The sequence below is a fragment of the Osmerus eperlanus genome, chromosome 16 (genome assembly GCF_963692335.1).
Source record: "Osmerus eperlanus chromosome 16, fOsmEpe2.1, whole genome shotgun sequence".
Lineage (NCBI taxonomy): Eukaryota > Metazoa > Chordata > Actinopteri > Osmeriformes > Osmeridae > Osmerus > Osmerus eperlanus.
Window position 1 is genome coordinate 11,004,622 of NC_085033.1, and position 25,452 is coordinate 11,030,073.

The following is a 25,452-nucleotide window of genomic DNA, read 5'->3' on the forward strand; positions in this document are numbered from 1 at the left end:
TGTGATTCAACAACCTTTTCAATGGGTTTTGAGACTCGAGAAGCGTGCGTTTGTGTGTGTGTCTGTGAGTGTACACTTTTGTGTGACACTGGAGGAGTTACACACAAAAAATCTACTAGCATTACTATCTGCGATAATGCTAAGAATATTTTCTCTTATGTTTATATCTCTCCTGTTCTAGAAGGAGATGACATGGAGGATATGCAGGGCTCCTCCAGAGTGGGCCATCCACAGATGGAGCAGGAGGGCAGGGGAAACAGCTAACCCTCGGCCCTGACCCGGCCTCTAACAGAGGTGGTTCGGTGACTACCTTACCTGAGACCTGAAGACTACTGTAATTGTCCCTGACCCAGTGCATACTGACATAAGGCAGTCATGAAGGATGTGAGAGTTATCTGAGGGTAGACTACATTGGCCTCACACACCCATCACTGTTAAACACCCTCTACAGGACACCACATCCAGTTTATTATTATGGGGTGTTCAGTTGGTTGCTGGGACAACCGGAACCTACGGAGGAGCAGAGGTGGTTTGCTGGACTTATGGATGGAGGTGTGACCCATTTTTAACATAGAGACAACAGATCACATCACTGTCACTGTCTTCAACAATGGATGAGGGACAGGTGTCAGACTGACAATATAATCTCAATGGGACTAACCTGGCTCAATAAAGGTTGAAGGGTAATAGCACAACAGGTCAGTAGTCATTGGAATAATTATTTATAGCATCCAAAGATGCAAGGAAATGCTATGGATTCTAATGGGGTGTTGAGGCTCTTTGACTGCTTTTCCAAAAGTCTTCCGAGTGACAGGTACTAGGATAGTGTATACATGTTGTTGTAGAGACTGAGAGGACAGGAGTAATCATAATGTAGCTTGTCTTTTTACAGCAAGAATATATACACACTATTACAATGTTTAGTGTTTTTGTTCAGACTAACACTACAGGACATAACAGTAATATTCTTTTTTTATAGCAGCACTGCCTATTCACAGTAGGCTCATATAAAAATATTGTTTACAGTATAAAAGTGTGGTTTTGTAAAATCATTTGAATCATGCTGTGTCTCTTATTCAGTGAAACTGCTGCACTGTTCACTTACTTGTCGGATGCCTTGTTTGGAGAAGTCACTTTAGATGTTGAGCACAGCTGTAGCAACCAATGATTTGTGTGAAAAAATAATATTTTAATGATTGTGGAACGAATTGCTGTGTTTTGTCATTAAAGACAACATTTTTATTATAATAATGGATAGGGAAAACGGTGTGCATGCCTTCAGATTCATTTGTGAGACCGTTGTCTCATTATATCAATGAACATAGTCACTGTTTGCAGCTATTTCTGTGTACGAAAATAAGCTACATCAACATTTAACACGCCTGTTATTCAATTGAAAGAGTGCATGCTTTATCAAAGTGTTTGTCCGATTTCCCATAGTGTAGAGTAGTTAGGGCTACCTGTTTTGTTTCATGCTGATTAATATTATAGCATGAGAGACTGTTAAATCTTAATAATCTACTCTGACATGTACTGTTTTTCACCATCCACGAAGTGGCGCTATGTGATTTTATTTGTATCAATACAGGACTGGACAATAAACTCAATTTCATCACAAGTTGGTCTACTGCACATTCATAGTGGTTTGGCTGTTGTAGATATTTTATTTTCTCATTTTGATCCGACTAAATTAGTTTTATTTAAACTAAGAAAGTACATTTGATTATAAAAATACGCATTCGAAATCTACATTTACATTTTACTGATTATATGAACCATACAAAAACCAGCCGACATCATAGGCAACCGTTTTTGAAAGCTAACAGAACAGACAAATTTACTCAAGCTAACTGTCATAAACAATTCTCCCAGATTTGAAGTTCACTTTCATCCATCACCTACTGTATATCATAGGCCAACTGTGTTCAGCCTAAAACATTATGCAAATTAGTGGGCAGTTGTACCAGGAAGTTGCCCTTCAAAAAAGTCCCTACGAACTCCTGTCAGAAGTTCCTCATTCGGGCAGTAGAATGGAAGGACCGTCGCTGTCAGTCCATATCCTTGCTCTTTCTTTCTAATGAAGACAGACGAACGAAGGTTGACAGATCAAAGAAGCTATAAAGTTGGATAACCTCTATACTTCACAGGACAGGTAAAAAAAAATGTTTTATTGCCACTAAGATGTTGCCTGTATTTGTAAGCAATTATTTGTCATAATTTTGACTTAATTTGATTTAGAAATAGGAAATATGTTGCTGTGGCTCTTAATATCGCAATAACGGTAAAATAGATGTGCGTCCTGGGAGTTAATTTAACTTGCAATGATAGTGAGTTAGGTGGGGAGTTGGTGAGGGTCTTCAAACCCACTTGCTTAAACAAACGGGCAGTATCCTACCAGCGTCTCCAGCGCAACGCTACAGTGTTTTCTTTTGTTGCATTATTCTGTGCATATGGTGATAGACACATGGGAGTGTGCGCTGCTCGTCCATGAGCACAAACACCAACACACTGAACACAGTTTTCATTTGGAGCCAAGGGGCTCGTAGTAATGGGAGTTTGTGAGACTGCTTACGTTCTAATATATTTAATAGTCTATAATTAAAAATACAATGATCTAACTTTAGATTTACCTACAGGTAAGGATAAGAGAAAACCACGTCGTCTGTCATCGGGCTTTTGAGCTTTGGTCAAGTCATTGCAGGCTGAATGAGGAAGTGTGCCTCTCAGTCTTAGACAGCTTTTCTGTGTCGGTCTGATCTGTCCAGAGCCAAACAAGGGGTTTCCTGCTGTCTAAAAATAAGGTCACATCTTTACAACGCAGTGAAGTTGTTCGTTCAGTTCTCAAACTATGGTGTCAGAAAGAGAGCCATTCATGTAACGGAAAAGTTACATTAGTTGAGAAACCATTCAGGCCGAGGTATTTTTTTGATGGCCGGATGCATCTTTTCAGAAACACAGTTGGTCCTCCAAGTGGAACCAATGATTAGAATACAAAATAACGCAATCCAAAAGAATTCAGGATTTTCCAACTGTATGCTGTCATGACATTGCTCCATGATGTTGTAGTGTATTTCCTTGCTCCTGCCTCTGTCCTACAACCAAAATAGTATCACAAGGAAGTAAATATTCAAGCTGTTAGAGTATATTTAATTTGGCCAGTAGCTCCAAGGCTGTTAAACATTCTCTCAGGGTCTAAGGTATGAGGAAACACTAAAAGTTTCCTCTAGGCACTGATAACACATTTCATGATTAGAACATTTTTATGTATTTTAATAAATTTATTTTGTATTATTCTGTGAAGATGGTGATAGACACATGGGAGTGGGGGGAAATTTGTAAATGAATTCACTCTTTACTGTAAGTCTCTCCCCTTACCTTCACACCCTTACCCTTCTTTTGCTTTGTATGTCACTCATTGTTTCAGTTTTTTTTCTCATACTGGTCAATCCTGACCAAAATTATATATGAAGTGTGGGCCCCTATGTAAGTGCACAACATTTGAGTGGGGAATTTAAGAGAACACCCTTGCAGAATGGATGTAATTGTGCCCATCCTGTCCATCTGGTGGAACCCCAGGGTGACTCAATCAAGCACTATCTGGATTTGACTATTGTGTTATAGAACAGCTATGCAAACCTGATGAGACACAGGAAGTTGCAAGGCTAGCCCCCAGACCTCAGAGAGACCAACAGGAAGTTAGCAGGAGTGAAAGCACAGTTTGTAAGCGTGTTATTTTCACACAATCTTAACTCTTGTTAATACTCTCACATTGATTTCACTGGTCCATCTACCTCACAGCATCATGGTCCTGCACTGGTGTATTGACTGCCAAACCTTGGTGTATGGGGAATATCCCAAATTTCACCCCCTGTGTGTTTCTGTCTCTCCTGTCAGACGTCATGGGTTGCAAGAAATCCAAACTGAACACGGGTCTCAATGGGGGAGGCGGCCTGGAGGTGAAGAGCCAGCAGCCTGTACGTACTGACCCAACTGTCTATTCGAGAGATCCCACCTCCGGTAGACAACGTCTAGTAAGTAGAAAGTCAGGGAAAACAGATGTTACATAATAACTGACTTAGTTCCTTCCCTGACTTGGACATGGCTGACTCCGACTACGAGGAAGTGTGAAGCAAGGTATTGGCTAATTAGGCAGAACTGGAAATATTTCCAGAAGAAACCAATGTTACTGTGTTGTTAGAAGGGTGATATTTTTCTCGGCCTTTTTCTCTTTCCCTCGATTGCATCTCTGTGGGCCATCTCAACTGTATCTACTTTTTGTTTTCTGTTTAGTATTGTAAAATGCACTTGACCTGTATTCTCATGGCTTTTACAAATCCAGTTACCCAACTCAGTTAGAAATATTTCAAATAGAAGTCAGTGGTTGAGTGGAAAATATTTGTGGTGTGCTGATATTAAACCCTTTCTACATGCAGAACACCCCCCTTCCTTCTGGTCTGCTACCTGGTCAGGTGTTCCAGAAAATGGAAGGTATGATTCTATACAGAGATTTGGCTTCAAACACGTCCTTAATAATCCCTTGATTCATTATTGTACTGTATATCAATGATTTTATCCAATCAGTCCTGTGTATTTTCTTTTTGATGTGGTTTTTACCACAATGCTTCTTTAGGAGTATGTAATGACTTTCATATATAAATTTGTACCTCATCAGGAATTTGTTTTTAGAGTTCCAGTTGACAAGTTAATAAAACCGTATAAAGCGAATATTAAACCATCTTATCTTTTATGGTTTTGTGACTAATCACATTTTATAACACACAGCCATGTTAACTCATAGTTTATCTCAATGTAAAGGCAAAAATATGTCAACATGGCTATTATAGACCTGAATCAGGTCAACATGTTATCAACTATTTTCTGATTTCACCATATTATTTTTTTTTTTGTTTCAATTAGAGCATGGTGATTCCGAAAAGATAGTTATTGCCATATACCCATATGAGGCAATTCATCCTGATGATCTGGGATTCAAGAAGGGTGAAAGACTTAAGGTTCTTGAAGAGTAAGTGTCTGTTCTTTCTAACACTCTACCTTATAAGTGTGCAGTTTGTTTCTACTCAAAGTTTCCAGTGTTACACATGTAGGAGAGAGTCATTTTTTGGGTCGCCATTTTGTGTCGAGATACATGCTGATAATTATAGAGCAGCTTGATACATGTTGGATTCATTTCAGCGGCCAAAGGGTCTTCTATTGATCCTTCTATCTGGCTCCTTTTCAGACTTTGGCTGAGTTGGCATGAATATATTGTAATTGTATAAAGTCCCTATTGACCTGAATGATGTGGTCTTCCTTAGACTTGGGGAATGGTGGAGAGCCAAATCTCTGACCACCAAGAAGGAAGGCTTCATCCCCTCCAACTACGTCGCCAAGGCAGACAGCATGGAGACAGAGGAGTGAGTGTAGTCAATGGAATTATTTAGAACGTTTTGGTTCAACGGTTTCAGCGAAGTATCAAAGAGATTTGCTAAATGGACTTTACTTTACGTTTACTTTATTCAGATGGTTTTTCAAGGAGATAACCAGAAAGGATGCAGAGAGACAGCTGCTGGCACCGGCAAACAAAGCAGGCTCTTACCTCGTTCGAGAAAGTGAAACATCTAAAGGTGCTCATCAGTGTCCTTAATACAGAAAATGATTAGTTTATATGTATCTCCCTCTTCTGGGAATAGTCTTGCCTCAAGTTCTGTCTTAGCCCTGAAGCACCTTTCACCATTGATGGCGGGTCTTGTCATAGACAGTATACATGGTTATCTTTCTCCTCAACAGGAAGTTACTCATTGTCCTTAAGAGATGTGGATGCTAAGGGGATGGAAGCCATCAAACATTACAAGATCAGAACCCTGGACAACGGAGGATACTACATCTCTCCCAAGATCACCTTCACCGACATAGGCACCATGATCAAACATTACCACAGTGAGTTCTCCACAGGATGCACCTGTCAGTGGAGGATACTAATAGGACAGGGCTCTGATGCATTGAGACGTGCCATGTTTAAAACCAAAGGAAACTCAAGTAGGTGTATGCGTGTGTGCCCTCTGCAGAACAATCAGACGGCCTGTGTCGGAAGCTGGAGAAGATCTGTGAGAAGCCTAAGGCTCAAAAGCCTTGGGACAAAGATGCGTGGGAGATCTCCAAGGAATCCATCAAGATGATGAAGAAACTGGGAGCAGGGCAGTTTGGAGAAGTCTGGTTGGGTTAGTATCGAATATTATGTACCTGCCATGTTATGAAGTGAGGTACTAGTGAGAGATTCATAGTCATCATGATTGTTTGCACATGGTGTACAGAGTCATTAGGATCTGGGATCTAGCAGTGAGAGCTGTGGATGCTATCAAAGTACTTGTGAGAGGAAATGTGTGTGGGTGTGTCAGAGTAAGAGATAAAGAAACTGTAGTTTGCGTGTGTATGTCAGACATGAGATTTGCATTGGATTCTGTTATTATTCATCTACCCACCGCCAAACCCGTCCAGCTACACTGAATAGCAGGAAGTAGTCGGCTTTGCAAATATACAAAACTGCCACTCCTCCTATGTCCCTGGGCCCCTCAGCCTCCTTCTGACACAGCTGCTTCCTCCAGCTCACCTCCGTTGAGCTGTTAACGTGGCACCAGCCAGCATTTGCCAGGCCAGTCTGCTTGGCCTGACTCAGTCACACTCATGTTTCCTCCCACCAGCCCCTTACTGCTGTCTCACTCGTTCTCATCCTTTCTTTATTAAGTGCGAGGTGACGGCAAGTTCAAAATTTGAAGTCCACTTTTTAGTTACAATATAAATATGTCAAGAATCATGGATTCTTATCCGGTCCAATTACTCCCTCTGCTGTCTCACTGTGGCTGAGGTGAACGCAAGTGCCCACTGGCAACAAAGCATTACCCACCTAGCTCGTCAATGGCATTAGCCACCCAGCTCTTCAAAGGCACTGTATAATGCTCTGGATAAGAGTGTCTGCTAAATGTATAAATAACACTACCAAATATTTTCATATTTTAAAGCATATTATTGAAGGTGCTGCTATTAAGAAATTATGTTTCAAGAAGAACACTGCCCTTAAGTTTTGTACAACCCCATAGATGCTGAAAAACCTGAATCGGTCGGATACAATTCAGGATATGAATCTCAATATCAAACTATCCTTATACACTTGTGTGACAATGCCACATAGATTAACTACAGTTGGCCTGCAGCATGATCGTTGAGTTGAGTTGAGTAGTACAATGTTCCCTTGAGATCACTGTAGTTGACAGTTGGTGTTTTCTCAAAATTCAATGAAGCTTAAACACCAGATAAACATTCGCTTGTGGCTTCTCATGTCTACTAATAGCTCTTATAAACACATTTTCGGAAGTGGAACGATTTAACTGCTCAGTTGTATTGCTTCAACTAATCCATGCTACACTGGCCAAGGTTACTGGTGGGGAAAGAGCACAAAGCGTTAAAGAGTTCCATTAAATTATGTTTCAGTGAACTACTGTTGAAAGGTACGCTGACCAGAATGATACCACGGTAACATTTAATGTTTAAAATAGAGTCGACTGTGTGTGGTCTGCCTAACTAAAATACTTTGTGGCAGTTATTGGCAGACGGTTATTTGATGAGAAGACATTCAGCGTAGGCCTTAAGTTCTGTATCTAACTTGTACCGCCACGGTTCCAGCCTCCTACAACAACTCGACCAAGGTGGCAGTGAAGACACTGAAGCCTGGCACCATGTCAGTGGAGGCCTTCATGGAGGAGGCTAACCTGATGAAGAATCTGCAACATGAGAGGCTGGTCCGTCTCTACGCCGTGGTTACCAAGACACCACCCATTTACATCATCACTGAGTTCATGTCTAACGGTAGGTGACACAAGGCGCACAAGGGCTCAAATGCTCACATGCAGACACGAAGAACAAGTACACACTCACCCACTTACACACGTACATACACCAAGACAGTGTTGTTGGTCGTAGATCTCTTCATAAGCTTTCTTAGATGTTTGTCACACACACTTTGCTGTTTGTGTTAGAAACTGTATTCATGTATAACAATAGCTGCCGTTTTAGTGCATTACTTATTCCTCAATTGAGTTGATGTTCTATGTTTTTATAGGAAGCCTGTTAGACTTCCTGAAGAGTGAGGCAGGGTGTAAGATCCAGTTACCTAAGCTCATTGACTTCTCGGCACAGGTACTGTATGTTGCCAGCATTTCACACCAAAAACTATTGCTTAACTGAATCTTCCCTTTAGTAAGCAGTTTGTGTATGGCGTCACTCTTTCCATTGGTTAGCAAAAAAAGAGGAACAAGAACAAAAAAAATGTTTATTCCATTTTATTTCAGTTTCCATTTCAAGAACAGTAAAGTGAACATTCTCAAGCCATTTTCCATGCATAACTTGTGGACCTGTGAACAAAACAAAAAAACTAATTATATCAGATATACCAACTATAAATAGTTGATTGGGTTACTAGTTAAAGGTTTCCTGTCCTAGTTTCAATTACAGTAATCGTACATTATCTTCTAGTTAGATAATGGTGAAATGTTTGATTAGGGAAATGATGCTTCTAGGTTGGGTTTCACAACAGCTCCAGCTCTGTTGTTTAATGCAGCACATTATATATTAACTAATTGTTTCTTTTTTCGAATGTATTGATCTACCCCTTATCTTTGATGTACGTCTCTACTAACATTTGAGTTGTGTGAGAACTTTAGACACACAGATGTCAGTACCACATCCTCTGAGTGAGAAAGAAAGAGGATGCTTTTAGGGAACTGGAACCGTAGTCTTAGACATGGTCATTTTCCACATATACGCTCTCATACACAGTTGCAATCAGCTCTGGCATGGTTTCATTTTTCTGTAAGACCATCCCAGACATGCCAGTTTTCTCCCAGGATGATGAACATAAACACATTTTACTAGTCAGGAACCGAGGTATTGCACACATTTGGTTCTTGAGAGGGCCCTGACAACCACATTCAATACCTTTTGTTAAAATAAATGTTCGATGTTATCCAACATGCAGTTACAGTGACATTTAATTCCTGACCTGGGCTGTGTTCTGAGCTGTTGGTTTGCTGTTGCAGATTGCGGAGGGCATGGCCTACATAGAGAAGAAAAACTACATCCACAGAGACCTGAGAGCAGCCAACGTCCTGGTGTCAGAGAGCCTCCTCTGCAAGATTGCTGACTTTGGTCTGGCCAGGGTCATAGAAGATGACCAGTACACAGCCAGAGAGGGTCAGTCTGTGCTTGTCCTACAATAATGTTTATGGTCAGAGGTACTGTATCAGGACAGGTTTTCAACATTGGTGTACTTTCTGCTTCCAGGAGCAAAGTTTCCTATCAAGTGGACAGCACCAGAGGCTATCAACTACGGCTCCTTCACCATCAAATCTGATATGTGGTCTTTTGGAGTCCTCCTCTATGAGATCCTGACCTATGGGAAGATCCCATACCCAGGTGATTTAACTGAAAAAGCAACACCACACAGACAGACAGAAAGAATGGGCCGTGTTTCATTCTAGGATCAAAATAGGATATATTCAAGCTTGGTTTTGTCATCACTGTATCGTGTAAAACCTTTTCCAAGAAGAAGCCTATTACCATTCAGTGAACCTGAATCTTTTCCGCCATCTAGTGGTTAGTCAACTACGAGCTGACCAAACAGTTTCCCTTCCTCAGTGGTAGACACGGCAGTCTTTTCTCATCTCTGTCAGACCCCATTAAGAGTCCCAAATCTCAACGGCTTGAGCTTGGTTGTCGTGACGACAGATGACTTTTGACAGACATACACGTGTTCACTCCTACTCTCGCCATACACCTCCTTAACGTCGCTCCATGTCCCCCCCCCCCCCCCCCCCTCAGGTATGAGTAACGGTGAGGTCATGACGTCAGTACAGCGTGGTTACCGGATGCCCCGCCCAGAAAACTGCCCCAGCGAGCTCTATGACATCATGAGCACCTGCTGGAAGACCAAGCCTGAAGACCGGCCTACTTTTGACTACATTCAGAGTGTCCTTGATGATTTCTATACTGCCACTGAGGGACAGTACCAACAGCAGCCCTAGAGACACAGTTCCAACCTTGGCTTTTGAGTTTGTAAACTTTGACAGCACTCGATGCAGTACCATTCTGGCATTGCTTGTTTTTCTTTGGTGCCAAACAAGCTGACTGAACTAAATAATCTTCATATTGAAGCATACACCTGCTTGTAAATTGCACATTGTAGAATGAGTCAATATTGTTGTTGAAAGGTATCCTACCCAACTCCTCATGCAAAGTCTTGTAATTATTTATTTCTCTGACTGCTTTATCTTTTTAATCCATTCTTAAATTTGACTAGTGCCTTGTATTAATCTTTTTTATTTTGTATTGAGGTTTTTGGTCTACCTATATTTTGCTTGACAAATCAAGGTACTTGTGCTTTTTCTTAGGCTGGTAGCATATAAAAAAATGATTGCCTTTCCACCTGCCTCAATACTAAGGAAATCAGAAGAAGGACTAGAGTACGATTAAAATAGTTATAGATAATATTGGCTCATCATAGATAATCTATGACATTATATACAGCCTAGCATTACTCAATGATATATTTTGATGATGATGTGATGATAACTATTCGTGTATTGCATGTGATTTATGATAATTTATCGGATTCGTCAATAAAACAATTGAAAAAAAAAATCTTGATTGACTGCTTAACAACAGCACTGGCACACTTTTGCTAAGACCATTTGGCCTGGAAACCGAATTTTAACATTTCTTGCAATCCCCCAATCGCTTTGCGGTAAGAAATCCTGTGGAACTTCAAAGGACGATAACTAGTTCAGCATCGGTCATATGACTAGGTCAAGATGGCCGCGCCCTGTAAGCACAGGGGCGTGACAGAATTTGACAGCTTTTATAACGTAAAGCAGCAAGGTGTATCTGACAACGCAAACAGCATCTCACGGTCTACAGTAATAAACTTCACCATGAGCAAGAACGATCTAATAATGTAAGTAGCTACTTCATTTTTAGCTATCATCTATTTTGTACATGTTGCAATTAAGCTAGAAACCATTTCAACCTTCGAGATGTGTTAGCAAGCTAACGCAACCGTTTGTAGCATACACAGTACAGTAGATAGGTTTTATAATATCTGCCATATGACTGCATTGGGTTGTTAGCTAGCAGCCAGGTAATTTCTAGCAACAACCAGTTTGTGTTGTGGACAGACCAAAAAACTATTAACAGTTTTGCTCCGTTTTTCTTTTCAATACGTATGTAACCTAACGTAATTTAAACTAATCCGAAGTCAGTTACCTCTATCCGTTTTCTCCCAACCAGTTTTTCCCCCCGAAACGTTTCATGCATCGCTTTAATGCATGCGACTGTGTTCAATAGTATTTCGAATCAGATAGCCAGCTAACTCTGTAGAGCTAGTAATATTATAGCTAGTTGGTTGTCAAGTCATTGTGAGACGGGACAACTTCAACAACAATACGAGTGATGGACTGTCCTGTGGAAGATTCTGTATTTAATTGTCGATTAGAAAGGATTGCACGTCAAGACTCAGGTTTTTTTTTATTGCATAGTACCTGATCTGGTTGTACAACGATGGCGACACAACGCGGCGGACACACATTAGCTTTGCACAACCGTTATTTCTCTGTTGGGGGCTGATAACAGAGCAGACTTATCTTGTAAAATCACCTTTCCTCCTCGGACCCTCTCCTGTGAGTGTCGAGAGTGATACAGCAGCTCTGTCTGATTAGAATTGCCTGACTCATTGTGAGGAACCATTGTTAGTTGGAAGATGATGTGTGGTATGTATGAATCATGCATATGATGAAGGCTACAGTGCAATTAATGTATTCATCTATGAATCAACTAATTCAGTAACCAATCAGTCTAATCTAGATCTTAGTATTTATTCCATAAATCTGTTTGTGCACGTTTTGGTTCCGTCTGAATGTCAGTTCACACATTCTCCAGCTTCACTGTGGTTTAGGCCACAAGTGAACACAACCTGTGTGACCTGCCTCCTCTGCAGGCCTACAGACTTCCCCCAGCTGCAGAACGATGCGTTCCTGCGGGCGACACGTGGAGAGGAGGTCCAGCATGTGCCTGTGTGGTGCATGAGACAGGCTGGACGCTACCTACCAGGTGGATTTCTGGGTGGTGGGGGGGACATGTATTATATATTGGGATAAGCAACTTTTGGAGCAAGGAACTTACGCCAAAATCGCCATGGTCAAAACGTATTTTGCCATTGTAGCATTGACTATGGCGTTTTCCTCACATTAATCTCTGGAATGATGCTTTGTGATTGTTTTAATGTGTTGCTGGATTTGACATGGTGTGTTCCTCCTGTGTGGCCAGAGTTCCGGGAGGCCAGAGCAGGGAAGGACTTCTTTGAGACATGCCGGTCACCTGAGGCCTGCTGTGAGCTCACACTCCAGGTGAAGAACACTTAGAACAATGTACTTCTAGAACACTTGAAAGTCTTAACCGCTGGAACACTCTAGAACGCACTCTAGAACGCATGTTTGCTTTGAAAACACCACTAACATCTCCCATACTCCTTCCACAGCCACTAAGAAGATTCCCGTTTGATGCAGCCATTATCTTCTCTGACATTCTGGTCATCCCACAGGTGAGGTTTTTATGGCATTTCATTTTCCAACAAGATGTCTGTGTGTCGCTGAAAGTGCTCCAGTAACCCACCTCATCACTCCATAATTACACCCCTGTCTACTTCTGTCTCTCTCTGTCCATGTCTCCCCTCCATCCTCCTCTCCCCAGGCTCTGGGCATGGAGGTTCAGATGCTTCCAGGAAAGGGTCCCACGTTCCCCGAACCCCTGAAGGAGCCAGAGGACCTGCAGCTCCTGAATCCCCAGGTGGACGTCCACACCGCGCTGGGCTATGTCTTCAAGGCCATCACGTTGACACGCCACAGGCTAGAGGGCAAGGTGCCCCTCATAGGGTTCACTGGAGCACCGGTGAGATGACTCGGCTACGCTCACGCTGCACATGCTCTGTCGTCGAGCTGCATGCACTACACATGCTCTGACGTCGAGCTGCACATGCTCTATCGTCGAGCTGCACGCACTACACATGCTCTGACGTCGAGCTACACATGCTCTGTCGTCGAGCTGCACGCACTACACATGCTCTGACGTCGAGCTGCACATGCTCTATCGTCGAGCTGCACGCACTACACATGCTCTGACATCGAGCTGCACATGCTCTATCGTCGAGCTGCACGCACTACACATGCTCTGTCGTCGAGCTGCACGCACTACACATGCTCTGACATCGAGCTGCACATGCTCTATCGTCGAGCTGCACGCACTACACATGCTCTGACGTCGAGCTGCACATGCTCTATCGTCGAGCTGCACGCACTACACATGCTCTGACGTCGAGCTGCACATGCTCTGTCGTCGAGCTGCACGCACTACACATGCTCTGACGTCGAGCTGCACATGCTCTGTCGTCGAGCTGCACACACTACACATGCTCTGTCATATGTTGCTCTCTCTCTTAGCCTCCCTCTCTTCTTTGCCGTTAGTAGTAAACCTAACCCTACCCCCCACCCCAAACCCCATCCTGTTCTAGTGGACCTTGATGGCCTACATGATCGAGGGCGGGGGCTCCACCACCCACTCCAAGGCCAAGCGTTGGCTCTACCGCCACCCGGAAGCCAGCCACAAACTGCTGCGCATGCTCACCGACGTCATTGTGAAGTACCTGCTGGGGCAGGTGGCAGCGGGGGCGCAGGTAATGCAATGCATCCTGGGTGAATGAGTTTAGAATGACAGTGAGTTCAAAGATATGAGAGCTTTGCTACACAAGCGCCACAACGGATGCAATACTATGTAGGCCTGCGTTACGGGCCCGTTATTTATCCTGTTGATATCACGTGACCCCCTCCCTCTGTCCTCAGGCCCTCCAGGTGTTTGAGTCCCACGCAGGCTGTCTGGGGCCAGTAGAGTTTAAGGAGTTCTCCCTGCCCTACCTCCGAGACATCGCCCGCAAGGTCAAGGACCAACTCAAGGAGACTGGACAGGACATACCCATGGTCAGTGCACCGACAAACACTGTCTTCCACATCCATAGACATTCAGAGATGTACCCAAACACACACACGCGTACACAAAACAACAGGCCTTTCATAAAGTACCGTAGTGTTATTCCATGTTCCATCAACAGATGGCGCGAAAGGACCAAATATATTACATGCTAGTTTCTCCTGCTGGTAGGAGTCCGACTCTGACCCCTTTCCTCTTCTGCCCTGTCCCAGATTGTGTTTGCAAAGGATGGCCACTATGGTCTGGAGGACCTCTCTGAGTCTCACTATGATGTGGTCGGCCTGGACTGGACCATTGACCCACGCTCTGCACGGTACACACACACAACACACGCACACCAAAGTAATCCGTCAAGCTAACCATAACTGACGGTCATTGGTTTTGGGGTCTCACCCAGAGCATGTGTGCAGATCAGATGGGGGATCGATGGTTACTGACCCCTGTTCATAGAATAGTGTTCATCATTACTCCAGGCTGTAGAAAGTGAGGGGGAAAGCCCTCACTTTCGTGCTAGTTATGTCATGAGTCATTTTCTCTCTCTTTATTTGTAGGGAACAGTGTTAGGTCAACAGTCAACTGTATATTCTGTCTTGGTACCCTGTTGTTTGACCGTCATGTTAACAACCGTGTTTGTGTGTGTGTTTTCAGGGAGCGAACTGGAGGAAAGGTCAGTCTCCAGGGTAACATGGACCCATGTGCTCTCTATGCCTCTAAGGTGAGACTTGTGACTGTTATCCAACACAATGTTGTCTTCATCCAACACTCATGTACAACATGTTAAGAGACTGGTTAGAGGGGAAGCTCATTTGCATCCTTTTTATATCTTGCTTGCTCTGTTTCTCACTCTCTCTCGTCCTCTCTCTGTCTCTGGACAGGAGCGTATATCAGAGATAGTGAAGAAGATGGTTGAAGGCTTTGGCACCAGGGGCTACATCGCTAACCTGGGCCATGGCCTGTACCCAGACATGGACCCTGAGAGTGTGGGAGCCTTTGTAGAAGCTGTCCATACCCACTCTAGCCAGGTGCTCAAACACAAGTAACCAAGAACCACCTTCCTTCCCCAGACTGACATTCAGACAGGCACAACTTTATGGAGCCCTCAGATAGAAATGTATTATGTATAGCATCATTTGCGTCTCTAAACATGACACTTATGCTATTTCTTTGTACAGTGTTTAGCTGCAGCTCAAGAAGTTGTTCCGTCTTGAACACAGCCCTGCCGCCAAGATTTGTCCACAGTAAATTTGCTAGCAGAGTAACCGCATAGCTACCAAAGACTAAATCGATTTCTTTTAGTTACTTTTTGTCAACACTTTTGGTTAAAAACATATTTTTTGGGATAATGTGGAAGTCATTATGTATTCACATAAGACACTGACCAGGTTATTATTAAATATCATATTCCATTATAAAGAATGTTTGCTGAAGAAGGTTTACAGGATGTGAAATTACTTTTTGTGCTTGTATAGATTATTTCAGTTCTAAAATGGATAATCCCAGGCCTAAAGTAAGATGTTGAATTACAGGAAATGTTATTTCTAGGAAATGTATTTTTAATATCTGTACCCAAAATCTTTGCTTTTTTCATCAGTGGTAGTGCACCTCAGAAAAACAAGTGTATGAATGGAGTTACATGAGATAATCCTCAAATATACTGTGTTTTAAATTTGACGTGATGATCCATGCTGAAATGCAGTTCTGGCTGTTATGGACTATGAAGCACTAGTGTGTCTTGTTTTCTTACTCAAATGAAGATGGATTATATTGTGACCTGTACAGTGCTCCTAATTTCAAATGAGTTTGAATAAAATTATTTTATATTAAATGAGTCATTAGTTATTTGTTGTCCCAGTGCTTTATTATGTTGCTGTTCAATGCCTTGGAAGCCTCTATGATGTCAAACTCACTTTATAGATGTGAAACTTAAGGTGTGACAATGATCACAATCCCAGTCGGCCTATCCTGGTGCAATATAAAGCTTTCACCATTAATTTTAGTTTTCGTGTCATGTTACACTATGAGATGGAAACGGTCTGTCTACAGACTAGTAGCATTCCTGTTACATGTTGATCCATTTTATTCAGGGACCAGGGAATCCAGTGAGATCAGGGTGTTTAACAACAGTCCTGTTGACATCATACAGTTTCATTCTGACTGGTGACAACAAATAAGCCATACCTTTACCAATCACAGAGTTGGGTTTACAGGATTGGGTAGAGTGCATGTTGATGTACGCACTCCCCTGTCCAATCATCTTTATGGATTTTGGCTATGCCGAATAAATAGTTTTGAAGTAGAAAGGAAAGCATTTGCATCACTGATTTGTCTTCGAATAGAATCCCTGGAATTATTATCATGATGGACGTGTTTCACACAAGATTTAATAAATTGTTAATCCCAAATGGTGTAACTCAGAGGGATGGACTAAGCAGAGGAGATAAATCTCAGTAAATCCAGTTGTTTTTGTTTTTGGAAGGCTCAGTATAGGATTCCATAAAAACATCACATGACCATTGTTGGTTTGTCAATTGGCACTGGTCGTGTGGAACGTGGATTGGGGTTTGTCTTGAAGGTGGCCTGTGATGGTAAAGGTGGGGACTTAGAAACTGTATGTTGTCAACATATAAATGAAAAGGAAAGGAAGGAAAGCTATAGGCTACTGTAGATCTACTGAGTAGGCCGGAATTGGGTTTGGGCGATAGGACAGATAAACAAATGAGTCAATATATGGACTGATGGATGGAGGGATGGATGGAGGGCTGGGTGACTCATGAGCCAGCAGCTGCTGCTATGCTTTGCATTGGCCCACAAACATCCCCATTGTTTGGATATGGCTGGATTAGGCCAGCCATGATTGTGCTGTGAGGTACCACAAGCCTCAGGGAGCATAGAGGGATGAAATCAGAAGAATGAAAGAAAATCACAAATCAATCTGCTGATTAGAGATGCAGGGACAAGGATGCTGTCACTCAGCAAGACAGTGCAAGGACAAAGACGTGTGCGTGCGTGTTAGTGTGTGTATTGTGCCTGTCTATGTATAGATGCTTTACCTCATGGGGTGACAGCCAATCTGGGCTTCAAGAATAAAGGACGCCGCCTATCCCCAAGGCCTCCTTTAAAAGCTCGACTGGGGGAGCAGAGGATGAGTGTGTGCGTGGAGTATGTGTGTGTGTGTGTGTGTGTGTGTGTGTGTGTGTGTGTGTGTGTGTGTGGGTCACACTCAATCTCTCACCAAATCAGCAAGCCTGAAAATCCAATCTGCTTTGGGAGACAGTGGGCTGTACATCATCTGTCAGGCTGTGGCACTATCAGCGCTTTATCAACGGGGAGTCGATGAGGCCGGCGTGACGGAGATTGATTGGTGATATTAACCTAGGGGGGGCTGATGGGGAGACCCCCAAACTGGAGGCACTGGAAGGGAGCCTCTCAGTGTTTCACTTGGACTGTGGAGGAGGAGAGGGAGCGCTGTGCTGCAGAGGGGAAGACCTCGCTGTCTTCTGCTGTGGAGGAAGAGAGGGAGCGCTGTGCTGCAGAGGGGAAGACCTCGCTGTCTTCTGCTGTGGAGGAAGAGAGGGAGCGCTGTGCTGCAGAGGGGAAGACCTCGCTGTCTTCTGCTGTGGAGGAAGAGAGGGAGCGCTGTGCTGCAGAGGGGAAGACCTCGCTGTCTTCTGCTGTGGAGGAAGAGAGGGAGCGCTGTGCTGCAGAGGGGAAGACCTCGCTGTCTTCTGCTGTGGAGGAAGAGAGGGAGCGCTGTGCTGCAGAGGGGAAGACCTCGCTGTCTTCTGCTGTGGAGGAAGAGAGGGAGCGCTGTGCTGCAGAGGGGAAGACCTCGCTGTCTTCTGCTGTGGAGGGAGGGAGGGCCATCTTTGTGAAGTCACCGACTTGCACCGTCCGTCGGGTTCAGGTCATTATTCTTTTATAAAACAACGGGTTACGGATACACACATGTGGCATTGCACACACACACAGGCTTACACACACATGTACACCAATTACTGGCTGCTTGGCTGGAAATCAGAACACCAGAACAAAGCTCTCCAAATCAGCTCCCCGAAGAACCAGGCTCTTGACAGCAGAACCCCTCATCCCATGAAGAGGGAGATGGGGGGGGGAATACGAGCGCACACTCCTAGAACTTTCTTACAAACCCAGCTGCCAACTAGCAGTATGGTGTTCTAGAAGGGTGAGTTATGGACTCACGAGGGGAGGGCTCCAGCACAGAGATAACTTCCACCGCCTGTAGGTCCAGACTGTGGCCTGCGTCCAGCACTAATGATCGTACAGCTCCGTTCCAGAACACCTGCCTTCAGCCCAAACGCACGCCCACCCCCCCCCACACACACAGACATGCACACACAGACACACACGCAAACAACTCTCTGCAACCTAGATGTCTTGTCTCACCTCAATGCCCACCTCCTCCCTATCTCCTCCGTCAACCCCCCCCGTTCCCCCCCCCCCCGCCCCCACCTAGACCCCCCTCCCTCTGACAGACCCAGCAGAGGCAGGCGCCACACAGCAGCCAGGTATGAGCACCAATTACTCCTCTGTCTCGCCTCCTCCATGTCACTTCAACTACATCAGCCTCTCCACAGCAGCACAAGCACTCCCCAGCAGAGCTAACAGGGGCCCCGCATCCATATTTCAACAGACAGGCTGACTCTACTCAGACAGATTGGACACACACAAACACACACACTCACTCTCTCTAGGGTGAACGAACTGCTGCTTGCTGTCCAGAACACAACGACATAGCCCATCTGTGAAGGACTCCCTCATGGTTAGATAACACACACACACACACATACACACGTGCAAGCGAATACAGTTTGCACAGTAAGGTCCATGGAGCATTGTGCCTGTCTGCTACACCACCCGTGTTCGCTAGCTAGCTATCATTCTGACACGTGGGCCTTCATGGTGTTTACAGTTGTTAACAGATCAGCTGCTGCACTGCTGGGGGGGGGGGGGGGGGGGCTGTTCGCTGGCTCCTGACGACAACCCTAGGTTCTCCAAGAATGAATGTCAGTTTGGATGAGTCACAGCACCGGCGCAAGTGCCCGAGTCCAAATCCAGGCCTCTCACATGCCAACCTGAACGTCCCCCATGTGACCCAGGGGATGCCATTGTCATTTGAGGACATTGGATTAAGACTTACCACAGGGTGAAGCATGTTCCCGTTTGTATTTGGTTGCTGAATCCCAAAAGAGAGAGGAGAGAGAGGAGAGACTACACACTCGGGTTCTTTCCTCTAGGCGTGGCAGTAGCAGAGAGGGGTTCTGGTGTTGAGAGAATGACTAGTGATCTGCTTACTGCTTCTGCTTCTTTCACTGCTGGGATAATTAATAAGCTATTTAAAGAGGCAATCAATCTAGGTTGATACGTGCTGCCTGCCTCTCAACCGCACTTAGGATTCTTCATGACCTGATTGGCCGGTTAGCTCCATGTATTCTCCTAATGAATAAGAATGGGAGAGAGATGAGGCTTTGGAATGAAGTCTTGATTAGAGAAGGAATCGGAGCTAAAACTGAAACAGAGTGGATTTCTACAGGTTCTTTTTCAGGGGAGACACGTGTAACGACATCCCCTTGTCCACTTTAAAGAACCAAGGTTACCACGGTAACATCTTTGACCAGAGTTGCTAGGCAGTATAAAGTGAGGGTCGTAAAATAGTAAACAAACAATAAAGCAATGGCGTGTTTCACACTTTATTCATAGAAAAGCACTGAGATTCCAACACAAATCATATAAAATGGTAGTATCGTTACATAAATAGTCATAAATCTTCCTTTTATAGACATTAGCTCAAGAGGTCGCACAAACAAAACAAAAAAGTGTTGATGATGAACTATACTTCTGTGGCAACAAATACTGGATACCTTTTATAAGTCAGTAGCACAAAGAGGCAACGAACACTTTTCCCTTAAATTAAGAAAATAAAAAAACAAAAAGCAAATCCAAACAGTAGATGAACTAGTGAACGATCTCTACCAGCGATTATTATTTGTCTAACGTCTAGGGACAGGTCAAAACACTGGTACAGTTAACACATAGACATTTAGAGTACAGGAGGGAGAGAAAGAAAATTCCTGTGGTTAATTTCAGTTTGTTGTGTGATGCTGCTGCACTAACGGACAGCGAGACCTAATGTCTGTTTTGAATGCAGCCTGTAAAAAGCACTGAAGCCAGGACAGTCCCATCAGCCTGTCACGATCAACAGCAGGCATGCCTCTCAGACAGACATGTGGTGTGTTCTGTCCTTCCCTTGGAACTAAAGCAGTAGCATGGGATGGTGAGACAGGACTGGGTGGTTGTCAACATAGGTTGTTGCTGCCATCACAGAACCGTTAGACTGACAGGCTGGCCGGCTGACTGGTTGGCTGACTGTTACATGTAACAGGGTAGTCGGCAGAGTCATATGGCCGAAGTATGAAAGGGGAGAAGGGAGTAAGGTGGGGAAAGACCAGCGGTGGGGAGGAACAGTCGAACTCAACAGCAGAAACCACACTGGAGCAGCCAGCTCACTCGGAACAAAGCTTTTCATGTCAACACAACGGATTTAAGCGATAAACAAAACGAGAGGACACAGGGAACACACACTGGTCCTCGTTAATCACTCTCTGCTAGCTCCCCTATTGACCACCGTGGGCTACTGTATTTGTTTTCTTGTTTGTTGTTCGTATTTAGACTGAGGATCTCACTTATACACTTGTTAAAGCGCCAGGCCCTGTCCTGACACCAGTTTTGTGAGAAGACACTAAAGGCTTGAGTCCGAAAGAAAATATGTTTTTGCTGTCTTTTGTCTTTTGTTGTTGTTCTTTTTCTTTTTTTTATCGATCACAAAAAGGCAAAGTTCTGTCACCCCAAAATGCAGCATATGTAGACTGGCAACATACATGATACACCAACATGCTGCGGCCCTCTTGACAGTCCCATTACTCTAGTGACAGAACTAGAGTGTTCCTACATGTCTCCTTGGGGGGGGGGGGGGGGGGGGGGGGGGGGGGCGAAAGTGGACCAAACCTTCAAGTGGAGCTGCATAGACTGGTTTCATTCCCATTCACAACTTTAAGCCTTTTTTTTAATCTAATCTCCAAATAACATGCTTCCTCTTAGAAAACACTTTGCAAAAATTCTAAGCAGTAAAACATACAAATAATGATAATTATAATAATTATAGAAAAAAATCAGAGAGATGTACATAGGAGCACCTGAGAAATGTCTTCCTCTTTGCGTCTCACATTCCCAGCCCACCACAACATATTCAAGTATCCCAAAAAACTGAACAAAAAAACATACAGTTATGATAAATAATTATAACTTTACAATTTTCTGAATTGACACTTTCATATTTACAATATCTTAAATGCTTAATGCTACTACTTTTTGTTTTGTTTCTTTATGTGATTTCCCTGAGAACTGAGTTTAGCATCTCTTTTCTCTTCGCGTTCTTTCTTTCAGTCGTATTTGTCTTTTCATTCTTAATTGTGGTATTGTTCCTAATGGAGGGTCTGATAACTCTCAGGCCGCTATCGAGACTATCTTGGTGGAGTGAAGCTCACTAGCTCTCGTGGAATGTTGAAGCAAACATGGAACGGTTTTCCTTGCCAAGACGAGTTCACCCCCAGACTCTCCATCTATATTGCCTGTATCGTAAATATACTAACGTGTGTGTGTGTGTGTGTGTGTGTGTGTGTACATGTTTCTAACTTGTTCACACACAGTTCTTAACTTTTGATAAATAATTGCTCAAGCAAGACAGAATGTATATAGAGGAGGTCCATGTTGTTGAAGTGCTTGTATAATAATAGTACTAATGCTCTAGGTCAAGCTGTAACCCCTGAGACACTGCCTCAGGGTGAGGCTGAGTCAGGTAAGCTCAGGTGTAGTGACACAGCGACGTCAGCTATATTGTCTACAGGTATAGATTAATACACATCTGGATTTCAAAAAGACGACGTTTTTTTCAGCTATGATATTTCAACTTTATGCTGAAAACCTAAAAACCCAGACGACAGCAGACATCACAATGCCAGACCCACACGGTGGATTACCACTCCCAGATTAGCCAAAACTGCCCAAATCTATTGCTCTGGGATATATTACAAACACTGTTCAGAAGCCACAAAGTGGTCATTTAGTTTGACATACACCCAGGGGAGGTGGAGGAGAGGTGAGTGGCAGCGCTGGGGGACTGAGGTGTGGGAGTCTATGTGCCAGTGGGAGGGTGGTTGAGGAGGTCGGGGGGGTGGGGGGGGGGACACGTGCTAGCTCGACCTCTGCCTGGTCCACACTAGACTGTCCCGAACCCGAGACCTCGTTAGTCTCACTTAAAGCTGACCCTCTGCGTGTGACCGAGGTATGACAGTAACACTGTGTAAGTGTGTGTGTGTGTGTGTCAGTGTTTTTGGAATGAAGTTTCTCTCCTTCAAAACAATGAAGCTCAACCACAGCAGAAAGCATGCCCTGGTTCAAAGTTCCCACGTTTGTCATTTGGTTTCATCCATATGTGCCACCTCCATGTTTTTATCATCTCTTGTCTTCTTTCTTAGACTAAATACAAGTTGTGGTGAACATTTTTTTTTTGCTCACAAGAAGAAACAAAGCAACATAACAAACAGACAAACAGTAAGACTTTGCCCAAAAAAAAGACAAAAGAACAAAAAACTTAAATAATAAAACTGAGTATTAAAGTCAGGTGAAAGTATTTTCCCTACTAGTCCGCCTACATGTCAAGGCTGTGAGGTTTTAGTCCGGGTCAGCCAAATCGCTCCCGTACCAACATCATCAGTTTCTTCTTGCCCTTGTAGATCTGTTTGAGGTTGTCTATGAACTGGGCGAACTGGATGTGCCCGTCTTGTGCCAACAGGAAGGTCTCCCTGGCTTTGCTGAGAAACTCGATGAACTCGCCGTAGTGACGCGGGCTGATGTGCGTGAGCCGGGAGTGCGTGGTGTTGATGTAGGCGCTGATGGTGGCGTCCAGCAGCTGGCGCAGGGGCGCCTTGTCCGTCGACATCAGCTTGCCCGAGTTCCGTCGCCCGGGGATGCCGGCCAGGCCCGGCGCCGTCATGGTGCAGCGCCTCAGGATGTCGGAGAGCACGGTGGCGCAGTGCACGCTCTTCACCACCAGGGGGATGATGGCGGCCAGCTCGTTCTTGCCGAGCGAGTGGCTGAGCGCGCACGCCCACAGGACGTCGTTGATGGCCGGGTGCGTGTCCTGGTTGTAGGCCAGGTTCAGGTGCGTCATGGCGAGCGACGCCAGCTTGAAGGCCCGCAGCGGGTAGCCGCGGTGCTCCATGTAGCGGGCGATGGTGAACAGCTGCGAGTACGTCATGCCGGTGGAGGCGGCGTCGATGACGATCTGGTAGGCCGTCTCGAAGGCGATGTGGTCCTTCTCGCAGAGCGTGAGGGCGGAGAGGGCGCAGTTCTGCGGGTCCTTCATGGCGCACTGAAGGGCAAGGGTGCGGGCACAGCTGGCCAGCTCCTCTCTCTGGGGGTAGTCCAGGCTGAGGCGCAGGATGGTGGTGTGGGACATGACGGTGGCCGCCACGATGCTGGTGGCCTCGGTGGGGGTGAAGAGGGTGTACCAGCCCTGCAGGATGCTGACCAGCGCCCGCAGGCCCACCTCGGTGGCACAGGTGACCAGCCAGCGCACCATCTCCCTCCGTCTCCAGTTCAGGGTGGACAGGGTCATCCTCATCACCTGCACACAGCCAGACAGCAGGTTAGGTAGGGATGGATACAACACACACACACACGCGCGCGTGCATAAACACACATCCAAACATGCACACACACACACACACACTATTCCAGCTTCTCTTTCACAAACAATCAATGCACAGACTCTCTCTGTCCTCCAGTCACTCACTCTCACACTCTCTCTCTCTCTCTCTCTCTCTCTCTCTCTCTCTCTCTCTCTCTCTCTCTCTCTCTCTCTCTCTCTCACTCACACACACACACACACACACCAGCAGAGCTACGTACCTGCAGGCCCAGCTCCAGGGCTACATTGAGCAGTGTGATGTCTGGGGGGTTGTCTGCAGGGGTGGCGATCTTGAAAGCGTCCTGGGCCAGTTTGAAGATGAGCGAGGAGGAGTGGATGTTCTTCTGGATGGCCTCCAGGACGGTCCTCAACCTCAACATGTCACCTGGACGACCAGGGCAGAAGGGGGGGGGGGGGGGGGGGGGGGGGGGGTCAGAGTAGAAACACACTGGACACATCTCGACCACGACTGCTCCGTCTCACACTGTTGGCTGGAGCTGTGTGTGTGTGAACGTGTGGCTGCGTAGCTGACCTTTGGCTGCGGTGAGCATGGTGGAGGCCAGCTCACACTGCTGGGACTCCAGGTGCCCCAGGGTGAACCAGCGAGGGTAGCGGCTGGGCACAATGGAGATGCCATGGTGGGGGTGCCCCATGTCCCCTGAGGGGCCCGACGACTCCAGCACTGGCAGCCTGGTGACACACACACACACACACACACAATGAACAGAAGTTAGAAACACCACAGTGGTCATATAAATAATGTCTCTATGTGTGTGTGTGTGTGTGTGTGTGTGTTCAGTGCTAAGCTGATTTATTGATCTGTACAAGCCCGGGCCCTGAGGAGTCTAGTAGGTAATGACACAGCAGCAGCGCAGAAGGGGACTATGCAGGCATGGGCTTCCACTGAGCCTCACGCGCACACACACACACACGCACGCAAATGCACACGCTGTCAATAACTTGTGTTTAAGTTGGTTGGGGATCAGATCTAACCTCATGGCTCTCAGGGCCAGCTTGTAGGCCAGGTCGGCGTCGTGGGGCAGCAGGGCAGAGAACAGGTACTTGGCAAAAGTGTGCATGGGCACACTCTCCCTGTGGATGACCTCGCCCAAGCCACTGAACGGACCCCCTGAGAGAGGGGGGGAAAGGGAGAGGGAGGAAGGGATGGAGAAAGAGAGGGCAAATGGGAGGGGTGGAGAGAGTTCAGAGTTGCAACCATGCCTTTATTTTACGATGATAAGAGTTTCAAGGCTGAGATATATACGTGAGAGAGACGGCGCGAGGGAGAGAGTGAGAGAGAAAGGGAGAGACACAAATCCAACAGAACAATCTCTACCTTCCAGGAGGAGGATGGCCTGCTTGCGGAGGGTCTGGACCAGAAGCTCGTCCAGCTCCATCTCCTGCAGCTTGGCTACGATCTGCTCCTCGTTGCGACACACCTTGTCCTGGGCATACAGGCCCTCGGGCATGAGCCTCTGCTGGCCCATGCCCATGAGCGCCACCTCCAGGGCTAGCGCCAGGTAGGACTCCCCGCCGTCAGGGCAGCCCCACACGGGCACGTGGTGGTAGATAGGGGGCTTGGGCTCTCCTGAGTCTGAGACGAG

The 25,452-nt window shown here is 45.4% G+C and overlaps 3 protein-coding genes across 8 annotated transcripts in view; 2 read left to right on the plus strand and 1 right to left on the minus strand.

Annotated features, from left to right (window-relative positions):
• Window positions 1-2,019: 2,019 nt before the first annotated feature.
• On the plus strand, window positions 2,020-10,678 carry lyn (LYN proto-oncogene, Src family tyrosine kinase). Of its 4 annotated transcripts, none has more exons than XM_062481372.1 (14): window positions 2,621-2,636; window positions 3,622-3,720; window positions 3,895-4,031; window positions 4,434-4,488; window positions 4,918-5,023; window positions 5,316-5,414; window positions 5,521-5,624; window positions 5,788-5,937; window positions 6,066-6,218; window positions 7,678-7,860; window positions 8,114-8,190; window positions 9,090-9,243; window positions 9,334-9,465; window positions 9,871-10,678. In XM_062481372.1, the coding sequence occupies exons 3-14, from the start codon at window positions 3,900-3,902 to the stop codon at window positions 10,071-10,073; spliced, it is 1,548 nt and encodes a 515-aa protein (XP_062337356.1). In that variant the 5' UTR covers window positions 2,621-2,636; window positions 3,622-3,720; window positions 3,895-3,899; the 3' UTR covers window positions 10,074-10,678. The 4 variants fall into 4 exon arrangements, with proteins under 4 accessions (XP_062337355.1, XP_062337356.1, XP_062337359.1 ...); XM_062481375.1 differs by having other exon boundaries at window positions 3,895-3,974; XM_062481371.1 differs by lacking the exons at window positions 2,621-2,636; window positions 3,622-3,720 and adding an exon at window positions 2,020-2,152.
• Window positions 10,679-10,841: 163 nt separating this feature from the next.
• Window positions 10,842-15,921, plus strand: urod (uroporphyrinogen decarboxylase). Of its 2 annotated transcripts, none has more exons than XM_062481961.1 (11): window positions 10,842-11,002; window positions 12,041-12,153; window positions 12,370-12,449; window positions 12,581-12,643; window positions 12,793-12,990; window positions 13,610-13,771; window positions 13,938-14,072; window positions 14,295-14,395; window positions 14,731-14,797; window positions 14,958-15,118; window positions 15,255-15,921. In XM_062481961.1, exons 1-11 carry the CDS (start codon window positions 10,860-10,862, stop codon window positions 15,259-15,261), a joined length of 1,230 nt encoding a protein of 409 aa, XP_062337945.1. In that variant the 5' UTR covers window positions 10,842-10,859; the 3' UTR covers window positions 15,262-15,921. The 2 variants fall into 2 exon arrangements, with proteins under 2 accessions (XP_062337945.1, XP_062337944.1); XM_062481960.1 differs by having other exon boundaries at window positions 14,958-15,104.
• Window positions 15,922-19,776: 3,855 nt separating this feature from the next.
• Window positions 19,777-25,452, minus strand: part of zswim5 (zinc finger, SWIM-type containing 5) — a 37,760-nt gene continuing 32,084 nt past the window's right edge. For both annotated transcript variants that reach the window (XM_062482120.1, XM_062482119.1), the window contains exons 9-13: window positions 25,185-25,442; window positions 24,842-24,977; window positions 24,381-24,538; window positions 24,070-24,233; window positions 19,777-23,785 (exon numbers count right to left, since the gene is read on the minus strand). In XM_062482120.1, coding sequence (XP_062338104.1) covers window positions 22,841-23,785; window positions 24,070-24,233; window positions 24,381-24,538; window positions 24,842-24,977; window positions 25,185-25,442 — 1,661 coding nt within the window. In that variant the 3' untranslated portion in view covers window positions 19,777-22,840. The remainder of the gene's footprint in view (window positions 23,786-24,069; window positions 24,234-24,380; window positions 24,539-24,841; window positions 24,978-25,184; window positions 25,443-25,452) is intronic.

Coding starts and splice junctions, on each gene's coding strand:
- lyn (XM_062481371.1), top strand. CDS start 3,900: ATGGGTTGCAAGAAATCCAAACTGAACACGGGTCTCAATGGGGGAGGC. Junction 5,415..5,520: donor GACAGCATGGAGACAGAGGA/GTGAGTGTAGTC, acceptor TACTTTATTCAG/ATGGTTTTTCAAGGAGATAA. Junction 9,466..9,870: donor TGGGAAGATCCCATACCCAG/GTGATTTAACTG, acceptor CCCCCCCCTCAG/GTATGAGTAACGGTGAGGTC.
- urod (XM_062481960.1), top strand. CDS start 10,860: ATGGCCGCGCCCTGTAAGCACAGGGGCGTGACAGAATTTGACAGCTTT. Junction 12,644..12,792: donor ACATTCTGGTCATCCCACAG/GTGAGGTTTTTA, acceptor TCCTCTCCCCAG/GCTCTGGGCATGGAGGTTCA. Junction 15,105..15,254: donor TCCATACCCACTCTAGCCAG/GTGCTCAAACAC, acceptor TTCTTTGTACAG/TGTTTAGCTGCAGCTCAAGA.